The 20,651-nt window shown below is 40.9% G+C and overlaps 2 protein-coding genes across 5 annotated transcripts; one reads left to right on the forward strand and one right to left on the reverse strand.

The window, feature by feature from the left end:
• The first annotated feature begins 582 nt into the window (after window positions 1-582).
• On the forward strand, window positions 583-10,320 carry ndor1 (NADPH dependent diflavin oxidoreductase 1). 3 transcript variants are annotated; one of them, XM_030065326.1, is made up of 15 exons: window positions 583-702; window positions 2,296-2,435; window positions 2,890-2,967; window positions 3,644-3,741; window positions 3,850-3,948; window positions 4,212-4,313; window positions 4,762-4,965; window positions 5,097-5,224; window positions 5,953-6,164; window positions 6,851-6,958; window positions 7,552-7,666; window positions 7,838-7,984; window positions 8,085-8,203; window positions 8,476-8,570; window positions 9,584-9,728. In XM_030065326.1, exons 2-15 carry the CDS (start codon window positions 2,301-2,303, stop codon window positions 9,726-9,728), a joined length of 1,785 nt encoding a protein of 594 aa, XP_029921186.1. In that variant the 5' UTR covers window positions 583-702; window positions 2,296-2,300. The 3 variants fall into 3 exon arrangements, with proteins under 3 accessions (XP_029921186.1, XP_029921187.1, XP_029921189.1); XM_030065327.1 differs by lacking the exon at window positions 583-702 and adding an exon at window positions 1,268-1,382; XM_030065329.1 differs by lacking the exon at window positions 583-702 and having other exon boundaries at window positions 2,301-2,435; window positions 9,584-10,320.
• Window positions 10,321-12,551: 2,231 nt separating this feature from the next.
• ntmt1 (N-terminal Xaa-Pro-Lys N-methyltransferase 1) lies at window positions 12,552-17,508 on the reverse strand. 2 transcript variants are annotated; one of them, XM_030065864.1, is made up of 5 exons: window positions 17,358-17,484; window positions 15,759-15,822; window positions 15,319-15,478; window positions 14,778-15,030; window positions 12,552-14,127 (listed from the first exon to the last, which is right to left on the reverse strand). In XM_030065864.1, coding segments are annotated over exons 2-5 (672 nt in total). In that variant the 5' UTR covers window positions 15,761-15,822; window positions 17,358-17,484; the 3' UTR covers window positions 12,552-13,870. The 2 variants fall into 2 exon arrangements, with proteins under 2 accessions (XP_029921724.1, XP_029921723.1); XM_030065863.1 differs by lacking the exon at window positions 15,759-15,822 and having other exon boundaries at window positions 17,358-17,508.
• Window positions 17,509-20,651: the final 3,143 nt, after the last annotated feature.

Below are 20,651 nucleotides of genomic sequence, written 5' to 3' on the forward strand. Positions count from 1 at the left end.
GTTCACTATGTATAAATACATGCATTAACCCTACTTGTGCATTGGTCCTAGTTGTAAAAAAAGCATGTGCATTCTGGGCATTCTGTATGAATATGTGCATTAATACTACAAAAAATATTACAACCATAAATACAGAAATAAGAAACTGAACATATGTTAAAAGTATACCTGTAAACACCATATATACACAGAGGTATTGCACTGTTGAATTATTGTTAGGTCCCACAGGTTTAAATTATTGCACAGTTAAATAGTTAAATAGTCAAACATCATCAATTCATTTTGGCAGCACTGACAGGGGCAACAGACCTGCATGTCACCCAGATGGTGCATTTAAGTAACGTGGGAAATTTACCTGTTCATATCGGTTTCAAAGCCACACAAGGTTGAAATTTTTCATAAACGTTGGCTGCTACATCCGTTGTCCACTTTTATTAGAAATGTCGGTGTCACCGGATATTATTTAATACACGAGCCCTTTGTTGAACAGTACTGTAAAATGTAAAAAAAAAAAAAAAAAAATCTCCTGCCGTCCTCATTGAACATGAACGCAACACAAGCTTTGTAGCCAATGATAACGCCGGAGAGGGTGCCGTAAAGTGCGACAGTGATGGCACTCTGTGTTACTCTCTGCCTTCATCCCGTTCAGTAACATGACAATTATATCATAGGTCAAGGCTGCGGTTGATGCAGACATCCAAGGCAAGTCTCTTACTCTGTTTGTTATTCGCTGAATTAGTTGAAGTCTAAAATTAATTGGAGAAAAAAAGGTTCCTTTAGTCAGCTGCTAGCTAGTCCGCTAACACTATCTGTGTCAAAGAGCAGAGAGAAGTGCAGTGAACCTCAAACGAGTCAGCCGGTCAGCGCCAGGCGGAAACTAATATAAAGGCTGTTGTCATTGTCTTCAGACTCTAGTTAAATATCCACAGTGTTCCCAGAAGCTCAGGCAGCCTCATGTAACATCAGCAGTACAACAAGGCTCTTTAAATGAGTGAATTACAGATGTTTCAACTGCTGAAGCCGAACCACGCCATCTAAACAGCTCGGCTCATATCCCTCCTCCACCCCGCGGGTTAGTCCACCACAGAGACTATCAGACTGTGGGATTAACTCTCAGTCAGACAGAAGCATCAGACACTGGAGACCTTTAGGACAACAGCTGTCATCTGTGTGTTCAACATGTCATTATAAGAGAAAGTGTTGCAGATTAATCTTCAGTCTAACACTTAAAGGCATAGTTCACCTATTCTGAAAAATGTGATATTATTTAACATGATTACAGAGTGTAGATGACACAGATACAGACAGACGATAGTCTTTAAAACTGTATTTTTCCTGTTATCAATACCCACAAAGGAGCAGGAGACACCACGAGGACAGAGGTAGCGTTTGCTGTTTGTTTTCTTCATTAAACACATGTACACATGTAGGAGGACAAAATAACAGCTTTGTCCTGAGTACTAAGAAATGGGTTGCATGTAAAGTTGTAGCCAGCTTCTTTTCCTCCTCTTCCCTCTGTCACATGTTTCATGTACCTTTCAGTTTCCTGCCTTGTTGGAATGAGGACCAACACAGAGACATTAGAGCACACAAGAAAATAGTTCTACTGTTTTTGTTCTTTTTTTTTTTTTAACCAAACACAAAGCCAACATTTATTCTGCAACTTCAAGCTGAAAAAAATCCTGCTACACATCATCAAACTCAAACTTAGTTTGTTTAGTATTTATTTTTAAGAATGTGATGTTATGTTAGCTGGAAGTCTCGCTCTGAAATATCGTGTGAGGTGAGTTGTTGCACACGAGAGCTTTCGGAGAGAGGAGTGCTGGCTGGGAACAGCTGTTTGGAGTACAGAAAGCAAAGTAGTGTCATCTAAAAGACAGAAAAAAAATAGTGGTTTGTTTTTTCACATTTCTGAGTTGTGGCAATGAAATGACACACTTTGTGCAGCAGACTATCTGTGTTGGACAGGCACACACTGAAGTTGTGGCTTGGATGCTACAAATGTGCATCCAAGTGCATCCAAGTGCATCCCTATACGGGCTGTTTGGTTATTTGGTGGTGAACGATGAGAGGAAGACAGTATTGCTGCTGTCCTACGTAGCAGGGAAATGAAAAAATACCAAATTTTACAAAATGGGCTGACTGTCCCTTTAAGTCCCTCTCCTCCAAAACAGTAACAGTTCAGACAAACTCATTTGTTTTTTTTTTCCTGAATTATTTAAAGATATTGTGCAGTGAACCTTCAGGTAAAATGATTAAACAGATAATCTTTCATATGGTTTATGTGTCTTCCAGTTACAATGTCGACTCCGTCTCTGCTGATTCTGTACGGGAGCCAGACCGGGACGGCCCAGGACACGGCCCAGAGGATCGGCCGGCAGGCGCAGAGGAGGTGGCTGCAAGTGCGCGTGTTGCCGCTGGACGACTACAATGTGGTCAGTTTGATTGATATGATGTATGCCTTTTTAGAATACATGCAAACTACAGCTGAGGATTTCACATTTCTAGTTCCAAAAGTAAGAAATATTTTCTGGTTTTGTTAGTCTTGTTTTTAATTTTTAAATCGGTCCTAAATTTCATTCTGGGGCCCAGTATTTCAAAAACATTTACTCTAACTAATTACATAGGTTTTGTCCATTTTTGTCCACTTTCTGTGATCAGGAGCGTAGCATCTAGCCTGGAAATACACAGTTAAAGAATTAAATTTAATTTTAACTACACTGATATCAGAGTTAACTGGGTTCCCACTTTCATACTGCAACCTTTTTACTCATGAAATATGATGTTTTTATTTTGGTTTTTTTTGACTGGGAATTTGGTACAAACTCCTTTCTTTAAAGGTGATCAGTTGTTAAATGAATTTACTTTTACTTCACTGTTGACACACAGGCCAACCTGATCTCGGAGTCTCTGGTGGTTTTTGTGTGCGCCACCACTGGACAAGGAGACCCTCCTGACAACATGAAGGTAAAGTAGCAACATCATAAAGCCGGAGCATCAAAATAAGACACAGTTGGTGTATGACAGTGACGATACGCAGTCCTTGGATTTTATTTCTTTTTGCCACAAATAGAAAAAGTACAGCTTTTCAGGACGATGGTCAGTTATAATTTTTCATCACATGTCAGGCAGGCATTGTGTTGGACTGTGTTAGGGAGTGATTTTACTCCATAGCAGGAGAGTGAAATCAAGGGCCACACAGCTTTTAGTGTGGAGATAAATGACCCATGTCTACTGACTAAGGGCACTGTTTGATGTGGGTTAATTTTTCCACAAACGGGTGTTTTTTTCCAGACAGTTTAACTCAACAAATTTATTACCTTTTCTGTCGACTGACTGATCACATGGTTTTACACTACTTTGTTTTTCATTAATTTTGTGGCAATTTTTTGTTAATCTTATAATGTTAAATGGAACTGTAATTAGTGTCATAAGTGAATGATAGTGTCAGAATGTCTGCTGTGAAAAAGGTCTATTTTGGCGGTCATTTTGAAGGCATTTTTTGAAATAAATTAACTGAATTTCTTCAGGCTTCAAAGGGTGAAGTACTTTTGCATTTTTACCATAACTCTGAATTTGGGTATGGGCTATATCTGTCACAGTTCACTTAAGTTTTTGTATGTATGTCTGCTTCTTTTTAAAGAAATTCTGGAGGTTCCTGTTCAGAAAGTCTTTGCCTGCTGGATCTCTGTGTCAGCTGGACTGTGCCGTGCTGGGCCTGGGTGACTCGTCCTATCCCAAGTCAGTGTAAACTGCTCACACCTGTCAGGGCCGCTGTGCTCACAGTGCACACTCACACCGATTCAGAGTCTGTCTAGTAACCACCGTGTCCACTGGTTTCATCTGTAGATTCAACTTTGTGGCTAAGAAGCTCCACAAGCGCCTTGTGCAGCTGGGTGCCAGCGCGCTGGTGCCTGTTGGCCTGGCAGATGACCAGCATGACCTGGGGTAAGAGGCAGCTTGGCTCAGGGACGATGCTTCATTAGCAGACGGGAAACAAAGCTCAGGGGCACAAGAACCAGTGCCCAGACATAGTTGCTTTTATTTTTCATTTTTGGTCAATTTTCTAGTATATTTTTTATTTTATTTATTTATTTATTTGTTTATATAATTAACATTCATTAAGCAGCAGCACTGTTATTTGTACAGTACTTATTGATTTTGCCATTAACTCTATTTAATCTACCTTCTTTTGGCTTTGTGTTCAACAGGCAAGATGCTGTGATCGACCCTTGGCTCAAAGCATTCTGGGACAAAGTGTGTGTTTTGTATCCATCTTTAGCTGGTGTAACCCCACTTAGAGAGTATGAACCGTAAGTACATGTTTTGATGTAAAATCACTGGAAAACCACTCTTGGCCATTGATATTTTCAACATTATCCTCCTACAAAAAAAAAATGCACATGCACTCTGATTATAGTCCCAATATTTGATGATGTAATTTTTCAATTTTGTAAGTTTTCAACCGATGGTGCACTGCCCCCAGGTGGTAGAAGAAGGTATTGCAAGGCATCCTAAGTAAGAAAGAATGCAATAGTAGAGTTTGAATACTGGAAGAGATTTTTTTTTTTAACACAGTTTCATTTATTACTTCTTGTTTGTGAATAATGAAATTCCTTCAAATATATAAAATTTAGAAAAGTCAGAGTGACGACTTGTTGGTTTCCAGTGGATGAATCGTGGCAGCCCTTGTTCAAATTACATTTAGGAAATTTTTGCTGTGTCTCAGTGAATCTAGCCCAAATTTTTTTTTGGTGACAGACTTCCTCCAAAGTACGTTTTCCACTTCCTGGATACTGTGAAAGAGACGACAGATGGCAGAATGAGGATTCCCGAAGGATCAGCTGTTCCCTCCCAGTCCCACCCCTTCCCTGCTAGACTGGTGTCCAATAGGAGAGTAACGGATGCCTCCCACTTTCAGGATGTCAGGCACATTGAGTTTGACATCACTGGGTCCAATATTGAGTGAGTGACCTTGTTGTGGAATTCAAAATTATGCATTTTCGCTGTCATGCTGAGTGCCTGTCATGTTTTGTAATTGATAAAATGGAGTCTCGTAGGCTAAACACACAGGTTGTTGTGGTATTTGCATGCAGGTTTGCTGCTGGTGATGTGGTGATGATGCGTCCGTGTAATGCACCAGAGGATGTACAGCAGTTCTGTCAACTGCTGAAACTTGACCCAAACTCCCAATTTACCCTGAGTGCCACAGACAACACAGCAGGTGTGTGTGTGTTTGTGTGTCTGTGTGAGTGTGCATGCATTATTCACTGTCTGGGTGGGTGCAGAAATAACATGTTGCCTAAATTTGCTCACAGACCAAGGTGTTAAAAATCCTTAGAAATTATCACAAGACACACATGAACACACTCAAATCAGATTTAGGCAGAGAGAAAGTACATGTACATGCCCACCAAATACTAAATTGAGGTCACAAAAACATAACTTGTACACAAGGTTTACTTATTTTGAGCTCTCAATTTGCTGTCTTGAGCACTCAGGTTAATGAAGTTGTGCCCACATTTACCACAATTTTTGCTCTCATCTAAAGAAAACATGCCGCCAGCATGGCAGGCTGGAGCCCTGCTGTTGCATGTGCCTCCAGGTGGCCCCAGGAGTCGTGATTAATTGTAGAATTTGATATGTATTTAATGATAAAGAAATCGTAATACAATAAAAATTTGGATACCCTCCTGTAAACTATGTACATCCATATATAGTCATTGTGCAACCAGGTCAAAGTTGCCAAATGAAGCACTTTACAATAAATAAATAATTAATACATTCATTTTAACACATAGGTATAGATCAGAGCATTGCTGAGAAGATTAGGAGATTCTAATATTGTCATGCATCAGTTCTGTCAGTGGTAGCAGTTCTGGTAGTAGTGATCAGGTATCACAAAAAGGCTGTTCCTTTCTATGTAAACCCATATCCTCTCCACAACTCCAGTTCCAGCTAGCCTTCCTCAGCCCTGCACGGTGCGCCACCTGGTGGAGAGTTACCTGGACATTGCTGCTGTGCCTCGCCGTTCCTTCTTCGAGCTGCTGTCCACTTTTTCCACCAACAATCTGGAAAAGGAGAAGCTGATCGAGTTCAGCTCAGCTGAAGGACAGGATGAGCTGCATAGCTACTGCAACCGGCCTCGGCGCACCGCCCTGGAGGTGATGGGTCAGGGTTAGAGTCAGGGCCGGTTCGGGTTAGAGTTAGGGATGAATGGGGAGTTCAGCCGCGACTTCCTAGCAAACTGTAGGTTATACGTTCCAGTGAAAACATCAGTGCATGAAAAGTTAAGGTGCTTACACTGTAATTGTACTGAAAAGATTAATGTGTGTGTAGATAGGGTGCCTGGAACAGTATTTGCAAAGACACTGTTGAGATAATGCACATTCTTGTGTGCTTAGAGGAATATTTCTCATGTTCTTCAAAGAAAACTACAAAATCTTTTTGTCTTAATCACGACTTTGAGCGATTCCAGTTTGAGGTTTGTGCAGGGCAGCCGGGCTCAGGGCTCCCTCCCTCGAGTCAGACACGAGATCTTGGCACCGGAATTTGTTTTTTATTTTTGAAAGCAAGGTCATGAACCTGGCTTTTCACAACAAAACTTTGCTTCTCCAGAAGTCAGATTATGCCGTCGGCACCTGTCGTTTGATTGTGTGTGCTGAATGTGGCTTAGCCTGGTCTGGAACTCAAAACATCAGCCCGCCAGCAAACTTGGGTGTATAAAACAAACTCCTACCTGCGCACACATCTAATTCCAATGATAACTCCATCGGTCCTTTGTAATTTCAGCTGCATAAAATAGCCTCATGGTCTACTCATTGGGGTGTCTGGTCCTTTTGTGCTGCAGGTGTTGGCAGATTTTCCCCACACTACAGCCGAGCTGAAGGTGGATTATCTCCTGGATCTTTTCCCTGAAATCCAGCCACGCTCCTTCTCCATCGCCTCCTCCCTCAAGGTAATGTAGCCTCTCCACCACCAACTACAGAGCTCATATCATCTCTACAGAGTTGATGTCAGTTCAGCTATTGCCATTGGTGTTAACCATAGATTATAAAAAATATCTGTATCACACGTTTTCAATATGGAGACATATTTGTGCAGTATAAATTCATGTTTGGCTACTGTGCAGTCATGCACCTCCTGGGCAAGAACACTTGTTTGTCTTTGGAAAAGCTGGACTGATCTCTTCCATTAGAAAATAGCAGTGCATCATGGCAGGGCATGTAGAAAAAAATACAGCCTCTAAGTATGATAAGTAGGCTTGTGTATCTGTGCACAATTTCATGACGATTGAGATGTATACTATAGAATCAGATCAGAATCAGAATCAGAAACTGTATTGATCTCTGAGGGAAAATTGGGTAAACAGCATGAACACATGCCTTTATAAATTTGATTCAAAGACTGTATGCGTGTTTTGCGTGCACACACATTTTTAGTCATGAGTGTATGCATCTGGCCCCATGCACTTTGTGTGTCTTCAGTGTGCCTTACAGATAAAGGAAGAAGGTCATTCAGGCCTGAGACAGACTCGTTCTCTGTACACAGGCACACCCACACAGGCTGCAGATCCTGGTAGCTGTGGTCCGCTACAAAACCAAGCTGTTTAAGCCAAGAAAAGGCCTCTGCTCCACATGGTTAGCCTCCCTGGACCCTGCACAAGGTCTCTCCATTTGTACAATATTACTCAAAAAATTGATTATCACAATCCTTGTTCTTTGTGTAATATTATCATTTCTCAAAATTCCTCAAAGCAATGCTCCAGTGGTCCATGGATATTTTTAACCCCAAACTAAAACAGTGTGATCAGTGATTTGACCAAACTATATTTCAGGGCCAGTATATGTGCCTTTGTGGGTGAAGAAGGGAAGTATGAAGTTTCCAAAAGAGATGGACACCCCAGTGATAATGGTTGGACCTGGAACAGGAGTGGCACCTTTCAGATCCGCCTTACAGGAGAGGATCGCCGAGGGAAAAGCTGGTGACGTGTCTCCTGTTCTCGGTCTTTCTGTTTCTGATTTAATGTAGATCACGACATAACACAGCACTGACATGAACCGTCTCCTCTTTCTGGTGTTAAGACAACGTCCTCTTCTTTGGCTGTCGTTCCGAGTTCAAAGACTTTCACTTCAAGACCGACTGGGAGGAGATGAGGAAGGCTGGACAGCTCGCACTCTTCTGTGCCTTCTCCAGAGACCAGGTCAGACACACACATTTTGATACACACGTTCTTAATAATCAAAGACAGAGCTAGAACCACAACCATACATACACACACCAACATGACCTAACAGTACGCAATCTATGTAAGCGATAGGATGACCTTATTTGATTATTTAGGGAAAACTGGGATATTACTCGCCTGATATTCAGACTGAATAACCACTCCATTATTCAGTCTGACATTGTCCACGTCTTAGACGATTTCTGTAGGCAGAGGGAGGAAATCTCTCAATATTTGTGTTTCTTCAGGAGGACAAGGTTTACGTGCAGCACCGTGTGGAGGAGCAGTCGAAACTACTGTGGGACCTGATTGCCAATAAAGGTGCCTACTTTTATATCGCAGGGTGAGTCAAAACCTTGGAAATCTAACTGTCTACTATCTATCGATTGTGTTAATTTTGTTCACCAAAACTAAAAAGTATCTGTTAATGATGATTTTTCCATGATTATAACAGGATAAAAACTAAACCGAGCACTCTACTTTATATTAAGCACAGTATAACAAATTCTAGATAGAAAATACAGTATGATACAATGTAGATCAATCAGTGTGTGAAGGGCACTAAGAAATAATTTATTGAGGAATTTACAGTGGAAGAAAATTGAACAGTTATGCTGCAGAGTTAGACTAAAATGTGGTTTTCACTGACTAAAACTTCAGTAGTTTTGTCAGACTAAAATGAAAAAAAAAAAAAATCAAATGACTAAAATGTATTTTAGTCAGAGGACTAAGACTAAAACTAAATCAAAATGTATCAACACAGGTGTCTTGTAGATTTATACATTTTCTTAATTGGAAACAAAAGTATTACAATAAAACCAACTATCCATATTTGTCTCCTGTCACTCATGATTTATGTTCACTTACAGATGTTTTGTGTTTATTAATAAGATGTGTGTGTACCAAGACATGTTGTTCTTGGTACACACACATCTTATTTATTTGAGATGAGCTGACCTCAGAGTGGCGTTAACAACCCTCCCAACAGTTAAATCCCTGACTTCCTTGGTTTATAAAAACAAAGACATTGCCCGAAACCAAAATCCTCTGTGTGAAACTGAAACAAACCATAATAAACAGAGCTGCAAGAGGCAATTACTGAAGAGGACTCAGCACATAGGCATCATTCTGTGTAAATCATCATCCATGTCTTTTTATTTATATATGAGAGATACAGGCTGCAGGCTGTATTAAAACATTTATGTATAGTTAACTTTGTTGTATGATAACTTTTATAATAATAAAGCCTGATCTAGCGCTGTTTTATGTTGGTAATAGGATGTTACAGTCCTCCTCAAAAACAAATGGTAAGAAAGCACCGTGATTTTTGAGCACACATATGTTGTTTCCTTCCAGCAATGCCAAACAGATGCCAGCCAGTGTGTGTGACGCACTGAAGGCGGCGTTTCAGCAGGAAGGAGGTCTGTCCGTCCAGGAGGCAGACCAGATGCTGGACGCCATGGAGAAGACGGGCCGATTCCAGAGCGAGACCTGGTCTTGATCACATGACCTCTGACCGGCTCCCTCGTAAAGTCAGATTCACATTTTTGTTGGCAAACTGGTGAAGTGTTTGGCTGCTCCCTGATTTCAGAACAGTCACTGCCCATTTAACAGCAGCACGGCCAGTATGTGCAGGGTGTCAGCTCTCCAGCACTACGGAGATTTATGTGGATGCAAGAGAAGCTTTTTTGAGATGTTATTGATGTGTAGATCAGTAAAAGACATTATGGAGTGAAGTATGGATTCATCTTAGAGTTCTGAAATACAAAGTCAGGATTCTGAGATTGAAGTCATACCTCTGACTTTCTCAGAATTTTGCAATTAATCTCAGAGATGACTTTTTTTTCCTTTTGTGTCCTAATCTTGCTCTTCCCCAGTGCTGATATCTGCCTTGTCTGACTGAACTTAAAATGTGTATTTATTCCAAAATACCTATTCCATTTAAATTACAACTTAGCCAGGTTGATATCTGGAATACAAAGTGGGTTTTGGGCATTCGCATTTTTTAATTAAGTGCTAAAACATGTTATTTTAATGTTTATATTTACCTCAAAGAACAGAACAGAAAAAAATACACATCACTTGAAACCCTATACGACTCCTGTTGTTTTTAATCCAGTCTGCTCTCCTGCCGTCCTGTTTGATAGTGTTTTCTGTGTGTATGATGACAGACTAATAAACTTACACTGATCCATTGTTTAATCAAGAGCTCATTAACTAAACTATTAAAGGACCATCCCAGTGATTTTGAATGTTGAACCCATTTATTACAGTTTTCCCATATTTTACAATGCAGCAAACCAAAAACTGCAACAAACAAACAATAAATAAATAAATAAATAAATAAATAATGAAAATCATGGGGGGTACTACATATAATCAAAATCCCTTGAATACCTTGCAAATATTTCTCCGGGGACTATTTTCTGATATACAGACCTCCTCACTCTGCCCAATTTCAGGTCATCAAACAACATCAACAACATACAAAATCACTTCTGTGGTCCTTTTAAAACCTCACCTGAGATCCTGGAGCTCTGCCTTCCTCTTTCAGTTTGCTCTTTTCTGCTGGACTCAAGTGTTTCCTGCAGATGATAAGTGACGCATTGAAACATCAACCTGTCCTTAAACCATCTCACAAACGTCTGCTATTATTTATCCTCCAAGTACCTCATGTATGGACGGTCACTGAGGCCTCACCCTGCAGCTCCACCTGCCCATCTGCTGTTTGAGCGGCCAGCTGCTGCTGCCAGGACTCCTCTGATAAAAAGATGCACAACATAATAAACCACTAATAAAAAACAGTTGCCTGTGCTAATTTTGCATATAAATGCTGTCCATGTTTAGGGATCATATATATAACAATGACTTTGCTCAACTGACTGATGACAGAAATAGACTAAAAGTTTCCATTAGGTTGTAGGTGATGAAGCTATGATGACACACTCATTGCTCATTGGGGGAGCACTGCAGTCAGCTGCTGTAACGTCATGTTATCTGACTGACTTAGTAAGATAGTGAGTCGCTGCTTATCAAAATTCCTTTGGGCTGCCTGTAACGTAACACCTCTATCCATCCAGCAAGTCTAGACATCCTTAAGTGATTCAGTACAGCAGCTGCTCTTGGTCCTGGTTTGGACTCACTGTGCTGTGATCTTCCTGTAGAGAGGATCTCTGAGGAGCCTGTCTCTCTCATTTCTCATGAGGAGCTTATTATTGCACCTCAAATTTAAGTCAGTTAAACTAATTTACATTAAGGTGGCCTGATGTACCCACCACTACTCTGCCAAATCGCCAAAAAATGGTTGTCATCTTCTTGAAAATACAGCTCCTGATTGGCTTTGTGGCACTACATCTGATTGGCTGAATGGGTTCAGTCTTAGCTGACATCACTTTGAATTACTGGAGTTATCAGAGAGGAACAAAGATAAAAGACAAAAGACTGCCACATGCTGAGTACCCTGCATGTCTTCAGTATTAGTCACTAGTTGAAGACTTGCAGGGTACAGCTGCAGTAACTGTGTTGACCAGCAGGTGGCGTGCAGCTCTGCCATGTGTGACAGGAGTTGAGGAGTTTTCCACCTTCTCCATCTCCTATGCTGTGTCCTCCAGTTTTGGCACCGTCCACATGAATGATGAGGAGTCTTCAGTGCTAGTGAGGGAAAACAGCTTCCCTGCTGACATGTGAGTGGATTTGTGAATTTGAGGCTTAGGGATGGACAAAATTCCTCATTCCTATTTGGGAGATGAAAATTCTCATTAATCACACGCATTCTAGTTCATTTTAATGTATGAACTGTATCACTCCTCTGAGGTGGTTCTCACCTGTTTGGGGTTTGTCACTGATATCCCCTCATCTATGGCTGTAGGCGGCTTTGTTTCTTTAATCATCACGTTTTCCTGTATTGTATGGTGACCTGCACCTGCTCCCAAAATAGTTCTATATTTAAAATTAAATTACAAGAAAATTACACCAAAATTTAAAGAGAAAATTATAGTGAAATTGTTACAAATTACCATTATTAAATAAAAAAAAAAAGATAAAATTAACCAGAAAATTAGCAAATAAATAAATAAAAATACTCATGAAAATATGCCTCTACAAAATGGGTAAAAAACTAAAAGTTACCATAAAATTATTGCAATAATAACCAGAAAGGTTACCAAAACAACAAGAAAACTACTGCACAAAAACAAAAAATATCCCAAATAACTGAAATATAAAGAAATCAAGGGAATTTTGTAAAATAAAAACATTAAAAATAAAAGCCTGTGCTGGGCTCCTGGCCAACCTTGAAGATTATAAAGAGATTAAGACACAGAGATCTTATCCAAAATATGGCCTTTTATATTCCAACAGCCATGCTGTAGATTTTTGTTTAGCAAAACAGTTGACATTTCCTCCAGCAACCTGGCAAAAACATGTTTCTTGACAGGACAGTCAAGCATTTAGTCAGTATTAACAGTTTGGGATTATGTCACTCAGTTTATACAAAATAGCTGGCACTGGTATTCAGTCATGTCCACTTTCATTCAAAAGTTGTGCTGTTACATATATTCAGTAAGTGAAACCGCACTGGTTGGGTTGAAGTGAGGAACACATTTAGAGACATTTGTTCTTCCCCACGATTACAAGATAATGTCAGAAGGTGGTGTCCTGTTTTGTTTTGTTTTTTGTAAACTTGTGGACCTGTAAAGAGAAGGTAAACAATGATTTTGGGCTCTAAATAAAACAAGAAAGATAAAAGATCATGTTGGGAGTATTGCTGTTTCACCATTACATATTCTGACTACAGACACGATAACTTATTTCAAATGTGCTGTGTACATTCATGAACACTAGAGGAAGAAACCTATCAGTTTTTGTAACCCCATGACCTTTCCATTTGGGGCGGGGATGAGGGGAGTGTCAGCAGAGTGTCATCGTAAAAGAACCTCTCTGGCGACTGCCCGCAGAGAGAAACCCACCCATTTTCTAAAAAGAGGACTGGAATTGAAGAACAAGAAGTAGAAAGCAGAAAGAGGAAGAGGAAACATTTCAAATTCAGAAACATCACTGCCATGTAATTGGAAAATAAATACAATAAAACCATAGCTAACCAGAAGAGTTTTGACTTCTTGCCAAAATCAAACTACATCCCATAAAACGGACATTTCCTGCTCCTAGAGGAAGGCAGCATGAGACCAGTCCAGATGTTATTACGGCAAAAACAGTCTCTTTGGAGAAACATCATCTGACGTTGCCCACGATGGTGATGACCCCCGTCATGTGGAAAACAATGGGGATGTTTTTACTGATGGTAACCTGGCAACCCGGGTATGTACAGTCAGAATTCGTCTTTCCACAAATTGTGCTTGTTAGGAGGAAAGCAGTCATGTAAAATATACTCTAACAACTTAAAATCTGCAGCTGATGCAGGTGATGTGGCTGGTTACTCAACCGTGACTCAGTTAGTAAGCAAGTTGTCCTGAGTGTGAAGAAATTTCAGAGTTCACATGTCCCTCCTGATGTGTGATAACGGAGACCGATTCAGAAAAAACATGAGTTTGCCCACCCAAGTTTATTTAAGTATCGGTACAGCATCCAGTATTCCTGTTTCCTCTACCCCTCCTCCTTCACTCCCTTTGCGGCCTCCTCTTCTCTCTATCTGAGGGCCAGCGTGTGGACTTGGTAGATCTCCTTTGGGAAGTTCATCTGTTGCTCCTCGTGGATGATGCGCAGACCTGCCTGGCCTACGAGTTTGCGAACTATGCCCAGCTCGCGACACACACTGCTGTCCACCTCGTCTGGGACCACGCCCTCATACGCCACATTGTCCTTGATGATGATGAGGCCGTTGGGCCGCAGGGCGCTTTGACAGCGTCGCAGGAACTCCACCAGGTGGCTGTCTGTCAGGTGGCCTGAAGCAAAAACAGGAAGGAGAGGCGTCACAGCCAGTCTTTCATTCTTTGACAACCACAGAGCATTGATCATCAGAATGCAGATAGGGGTACTGATTAGTAAGGTTCATGTAGGACAGGGACTTTCAGCCATGTGCCAAAAGGGACAAGGACTCTGCAGGTTTTCATACCCGCAAAACAGGGATGTGACGATGCACCAGGCTTAGTGTATCACCATACAAAGCAGCGTATCTCATTGCAAAAACGCATTATAAACAGGGGACAGCTTTAACATATTGTTTTACTACCAAAAAAATAGACTCCTAATGAGACAATAACATCCCTTCTGTCTATCTCTGGAGAGTAAATCTCTTCACTCTACTGGAGTTAGTAAATCTTTCAGCATTTCCTTTTGCAACTAATAGCAGAACTGTAACATTAGTAGAATCAAAATATAAAGGTTCACAGTTGCATTGCATCATATTGCATCGTGACACAGCTCTGTCAAATCATACCAATTTGTTGGCTACTTAAAATGTATCTAGATGCATTGAATCATTGGTGACGTATTGAGATCTCAGTGGGTGAGGCGTCCCAACCAAGTGTTCACAGTGGCCATGGTACAATGCTCTCTAATGGCAGTGGCCAGTCGAGCAGAGAGCCAGACTTACCAATGACCCACTGGATCCAGATGACATCGTAGCGTCCTTTCTCTGGTGCAAAGTCCTGCAGGCCGCAGCAGAAGTAGTTGCCTACTCGTTGGCCATCCTGGCCCAGGTAGGTCTTGGCTTTGTCCAGGAATTCCTGCGTCACATCAACCAGGTCCACCGTGTGAAAGAGAGGCAGCAGCAAACGCTTGGAGATCCGCCCAATACCGGCTCCACAGTCTAGAGCACAGCCTGTGCCTGTCTTCCCCTCACCCTCCTTTATTAGAAAGATGATAAACACAGAAAAGAGTTCAAACTATTTTTTAAAAAAGCCCCAAAATTATGTGCAACTACTGCAAGGTTTTGTCCTATGAAAAATGGATGAACAGGTCAAATGTGGCCTGGTTCCAATCCGGGAATCACACTGTAGGTTCACTTTAAAAAAAAAAATCCTAGCAACTCATATGTGTCTAGTGTTGCCCAATATAAGTGTGATTTCTTGGTTGACAAAATAACTTGATCCGCCCCCCCACCAGATGGCTGGCATCTCAAAATAATTTCTTACACCGAGGAACTTCTGCAGAAAAGCCTTGGATCCGTTGAGGTCGATGCTGGAGATGCTGCCGTAGCCTCCCAGCATGCCGTCCACAGTGGGGGAGACGTCCCTCCAGTAGTCCTCTGCATTGGAATAGAAGCTGGTCTCGTCCTCTGCTATGTCACTCATCCTGTCACAGAGCAGGGACACATTTCAATCAAGAGGAAACTGACCTACGACTATGAACCAAACATACTGTTCAGGTCCTATAAAATCTGTTTTTCTATGATTTGTGGGTGACTTGCTTCTTTCCAAGGTACACAAAAATGAATGGGAAACAATATGAGGCTATAATGGAGTATAACACATGTAAGCACTCTTTACTCTCGATGCCAAATTTGAATATTACTATTTACAAGCTAACCTGCCTGCATTCAGTCATTCAGTTCTAGATTTACAATTTTTCTTACATTCCTGGTTGCTTTCCTCAAGAGGTGGACAGGGTCCCACAACAGCTGGGCTAAGAACCAGCACCTGATGCAATGACACGTGAAACAAGTTGGAAAATATATTCTGGTATGTACCTGTCAAGAGATCTGTTTGTAAAGTCCTCTGTCTTAGCCAGCAGGGCTCAAAACTCAGGATTATGCAAACCCTAATTTAAAAATAAAACATGTAGCTGTGAGGGCTGCTGTCTCGTCTACCGAGTTTATTTCTATGCTCCTTCTCTGCAGTCTGGTACACTGGTAATGAGGCTATTGATAGCTTATATGTCTAGATCAGGGGTTTTCAATTTTTTTATGTTCTGGACCCCCAAGTTGACACTTTTTACACTCCGGACCCCCACTTGAAGAAATCTGGCCCTTAGGACTCTGATATGAAAAAATGTTTTGGTTCATGTTAATTATGGAACTGTCAAGGTGTCATCCTTTGAAATCTGAGCAAATTCACTTGACTTCTTTAAAAATAAATAAATAAATAAATAAACATGGGGAATTGATCCCATAACTTTTCATGATTCTTATACTTTGGGTTTGTGCTTGCTTATTACTTAACCAAGCAGAAATACATTTTTGCAATGTTCATACTGATTGAAAATGGACCATTATTTACAGCTGTTGTATTTTTTTAGGCCACTCGATCGGTGGCCTGGACTTGATTGGTTATCTACTTATTTTGTCAGAAAATTATAAAGCATTAAAGGATATTCATTCCTCTACAAATTCTCTAGAAGCTTTCTCAGGTCTGTGAGGGGACACGCAACTGAACTCCAAAATCAACTGGACAAAGGGTCTGGAGCGATCACCAGCTCAGTATAAGGCGCACGCGCGCGCGCGCGCACACACACACACACACACACACACACACACACACACACACACACACACACACACACACACACACACACACACACACACACACACACACACACACACAGAGAGAGCCAAATCTGGCTTTATTTGGCTGCAGTTCAGCTGTCAGCAACCATCTTGTGACCAGAGTGAAGGACACACACTTCCTCTGAGAGCCCAGGCACCATCCCAGTGGGCAACAGCAAACACACACAGTGAATGTGATCTCAGGCTTGGTAATAATACACATTTAAAAATAACTTAGCTTTCGTTATCAGGTGGGCTGCACATCATTCAGTCTTTACCACCATCATGCCACTGCCACCAGCACTAATAGTCTGAGACTATGATGTCATTTTGACTTGCTTCTGAATGCAAGAATGAATTACAGTGACACTGAAATTACTATTCAAGTCAAGCAGTCCAGTACAATACTAATACAGAGGCTACTGAATTTGTTATCTATCCGTTCAAGTCCAACACAAGAAGTTATTTAGCACTGCTGTTCACGACTCACTGTAGCGTAGCTTAGAGTGTTAACCACACCATTTTCTAATAATTTAATCATATTATATATCACTGGTGTGGCAAGTCACAGTAACCCAAGGCCCACCATGTGTTAGATGCTGCAGTTCAGGCGACAGCTAACATGACCAGCACAGGCTTACAGCTACAGTTAGTAACTTCATGAAAAGTAGTCTTTGCAACAAGTCTTACCTCGTTTTGTCACAGCACCAAATCCCACAGTTGGTCTGTGCTCTCATAAATCAAGTGTCTCTCAGCTTCGGTTTCCTATTTGCGACCATCTCTGCACATGGAGGACGTCATTTCCTTATTTGGTACCTGCGACGACACGCGACAACAGCGCCCCTGCTGGCCGACTGAGCAGCCGAGGACAGTTGCTGTGTGTTTTCCCCTAAACAAATAATGGGAGAATTGAAGTGAATTGAATTCAGTTTCTATGGTTGAACCTGCCTGTGCTCAAGGAGAGAGAGCAGAACTAAGGCTCCCATGAATGTCAAAGATAGAGGCAATCAGGGACTCAGTAAGACAAAAGTCCATTGTGTCCCCATTTACATATTTTCTGTAAGAAAAAAAGACACCGATACAAGAGCCTGTAAGGAAAATATAATGCCTGACAGAGATCTAATAATTGTACATTATATACTGTATATTATCGGATGACTTTTGTAAAATATCTGATTTCAGATATTCAGATAAAATGGTGGCACCTCCAGTATCACTACATTATAGATTGTTATGGTCTGGAGCTCCAACATGCCTCTGATGTCCCTTAGTAATAACCCAGTTAATAAGGCTGGTATTGATACATAGGACTAATTACACTAAATTAACTAACCTTTAACATTCAGTAACACAAATTTCCTTGTTTAATTCCATGTTGGCGGCAGAAGTTTTTCCTTTGTGGTCAGTATTTTTGAAAGCCCACCAGAACTGCCGAACGACAGGTCAGAACTAAAGCTCAGAGTGAGGTGACAGAAAACCCTTCTCTGACTGGCTGCTGCATGGACCTTGTTGGAAAAAGTTCAAACACTTTCAGCTTGATGCAGCTAACTTTCTTTGCAGTTAATTGCATGAGCTGAGACACACACTGTTTATCAATAGACCTTTTTCACAGCAGTCATTTCAACATGACATAGCAGGTAAACACAGTGGTTATGAATAACATAATTAAGACTCAGATAGTGTTAAGGCTCTTTAAAGCACATTGTGCCCCTCTATACACTGCCCCCTTGTGGGCCAGGTTTAAAAAGATGACCGTACATCGGCTTCAGGTTGCCTATAATGACTGTATGTGGATATTACTTAAAAAACCAAGATGGTGCAGTGCAAGCCACTTGTTTAGTAATACTGGAGTCAGCACTTTGCAGGCCATACTGAGAAATCTGATGTGCAAATTCATTTGTGACTGAATGACTCTCAGAATGCCATTATCATGCTGATGTCAAATATGTCTGTGAGGGTTCTCAATCTTCCAGGTCAAGTAGTATTCAAGTAGAGTTGAAATCAGGGTCAACTGGACTTGACAGTAGATTCTTCAAGACATTTCGCGATAATGTGTTGACCTACAAAATATAGAAACGTAGCTCAAATTTGAGAAGAAAAATGTGGATGGTGTTATGCATGTGTCATTGGCTTTACTTTCACTCCTGAGGAGGAGTGAAAGAGGTTGTCTGTGTCAAAGTAGAGAAACCATCACTCAGCAGAGGAGGAGGCCTCAGACACCACCTATCCCCCATCTACAATGCTGTCCTTTCATCCCTTCCCAGGAGACTGAACCACCACTCACACTTAAGCTCATGTGACAACGGTTGATCACACTTGGCATCACGTGACTCAAACGACTCTCAATGATGACCGTTAACACCAAGGAGCATAATGAGAGGATAAATACCTGGGATTCCCTGCCAGTCAGTCAGAACTGCAGAAGCTTCTTGGAGGAGAAGTGAAAGGTGGCAATGTTTTTTTTTTTTTTTTTTTTAATTCAATGTGTGTATTGTACCTTGTATGTGTTGTATGTTTTTTTCTAATGGAACCTGAGTCTGATAATAATAAAATAAAGTTATAAAGTTATATTTTATACATTAACATTAAATTGGGTCAGAAGGATGGTAGTTAGTTTGTTTACAGTGAAAAGAGACAATGAAGAGTGTGGAGAGAGAGAGAGAGAGAGAGAGAGAGAGAGAGAGAGAGAGAGAGAGAGAGAGACGGTTGACATGCACCAGGGTTTCCCAGCCAGAAACAGATTTGTATTTATACCCAGAAAATCAAGGTTATACAGTAGTAACACATGCTGGGACTCACATGCAGAGGTACTGTTTGTCACAAAACTCACAAAACAGTTCAGTGAAGTTGAATAAAATTGTCAGAGAAGCCAAAGAGAAAAACCCTGACCCTCCTTCCACTTAAGCAAAATACTTAAGATGCCTTCTCAGTTTCCAGGGTTTCATAGCTGCGCTGGAGCCAAAGTTTCCAGGCAAAGAACAAACCTGGGTGCTTCCACAGTTCATATCCACAATCAACACTCATCATATTCATCAGCGTGGTGCCTTTTTGTTCTTGGAGGATGATCCTTATTGATTTTAGCCTGTTCTTGGTTTTCAAACTGTGTCAAATTGTTCTTCTTTGCATCATTAATTTCCATTTCTGTTACTGAAGTAAAAAATAAATAAATAAATGAATACAGTGATGAAGCTTTCCCCCAATCCAAACATGTCAGCGCTTGGACGACCTACCGGTGGGTCAGGGCCCACAGTTTGAAAACCACTGCCCCAGACTGCTGAGCCACCAGGATACCCCGTCATAACAAACAACAAAACACTTCATCCTAACACCGACCACAAAGCAGTGAACAACACAGTTTGATGTACAGCAGCAAAGCAAGAACGCAGCAGTACCCTGAAAGCTCACTATGAGAAAAAAAAACTCTGTGGAAGTATATTTTTTGTCCAGCTCTCATACTGCTGTGCTGCTGTTTCAGGAGCTCCACATCCAGATCAAGAATATAAGTTGTGTTTCAAATACCATGGTCAAAATATGTTTTTCATCCAGAAAGTAAAGAATTTGTAGGTCAGATGCTAGCCAGGTACCTGCTGTTTACCCAGTAATAAATGTTTGTTTGTTTATGTACTTTGTTTATTTGCTTATTAGTAGCAGTTGTAGTGGCAGTAACAATATTATTTATTTTTTATTACTTATTTATTATATATTTTTATTTTAGTATTGGTGTTATTTATTTATGTGTTTGTTTAATTATTTAATTGTTCATTTATTAGTAGTAGTATTTTATTTTATTTTATTTTATTTTATTTTAGAGACTGTTGGCAAATTTGAACAACACTGAAGAAGCGCGTGATTGGTCCAGAGCAGCATGCATTGGTGGAGTCTACCTGTCCATCAAAGTGTCCCCGGTCAGTGATTGGGCTGATTTGAAGCAGGCGGACCCTCCCTCTGTATATATACAAGCCATATCGTTGTACAACGCTGCTT

Source organism: Myripristis murdjan, chromosome 12, assembly GCF_902150065.1.
Source record: "Myripristis murdjan chromosome 12, fMyrMur1.1, whole genome shotgun sequence".
NCBI lineage: Eukaryota > Metazoa > Chordata > Actinopteri > Holocentriformes > Holocentridae > Myripristis > Myripristis murdjan.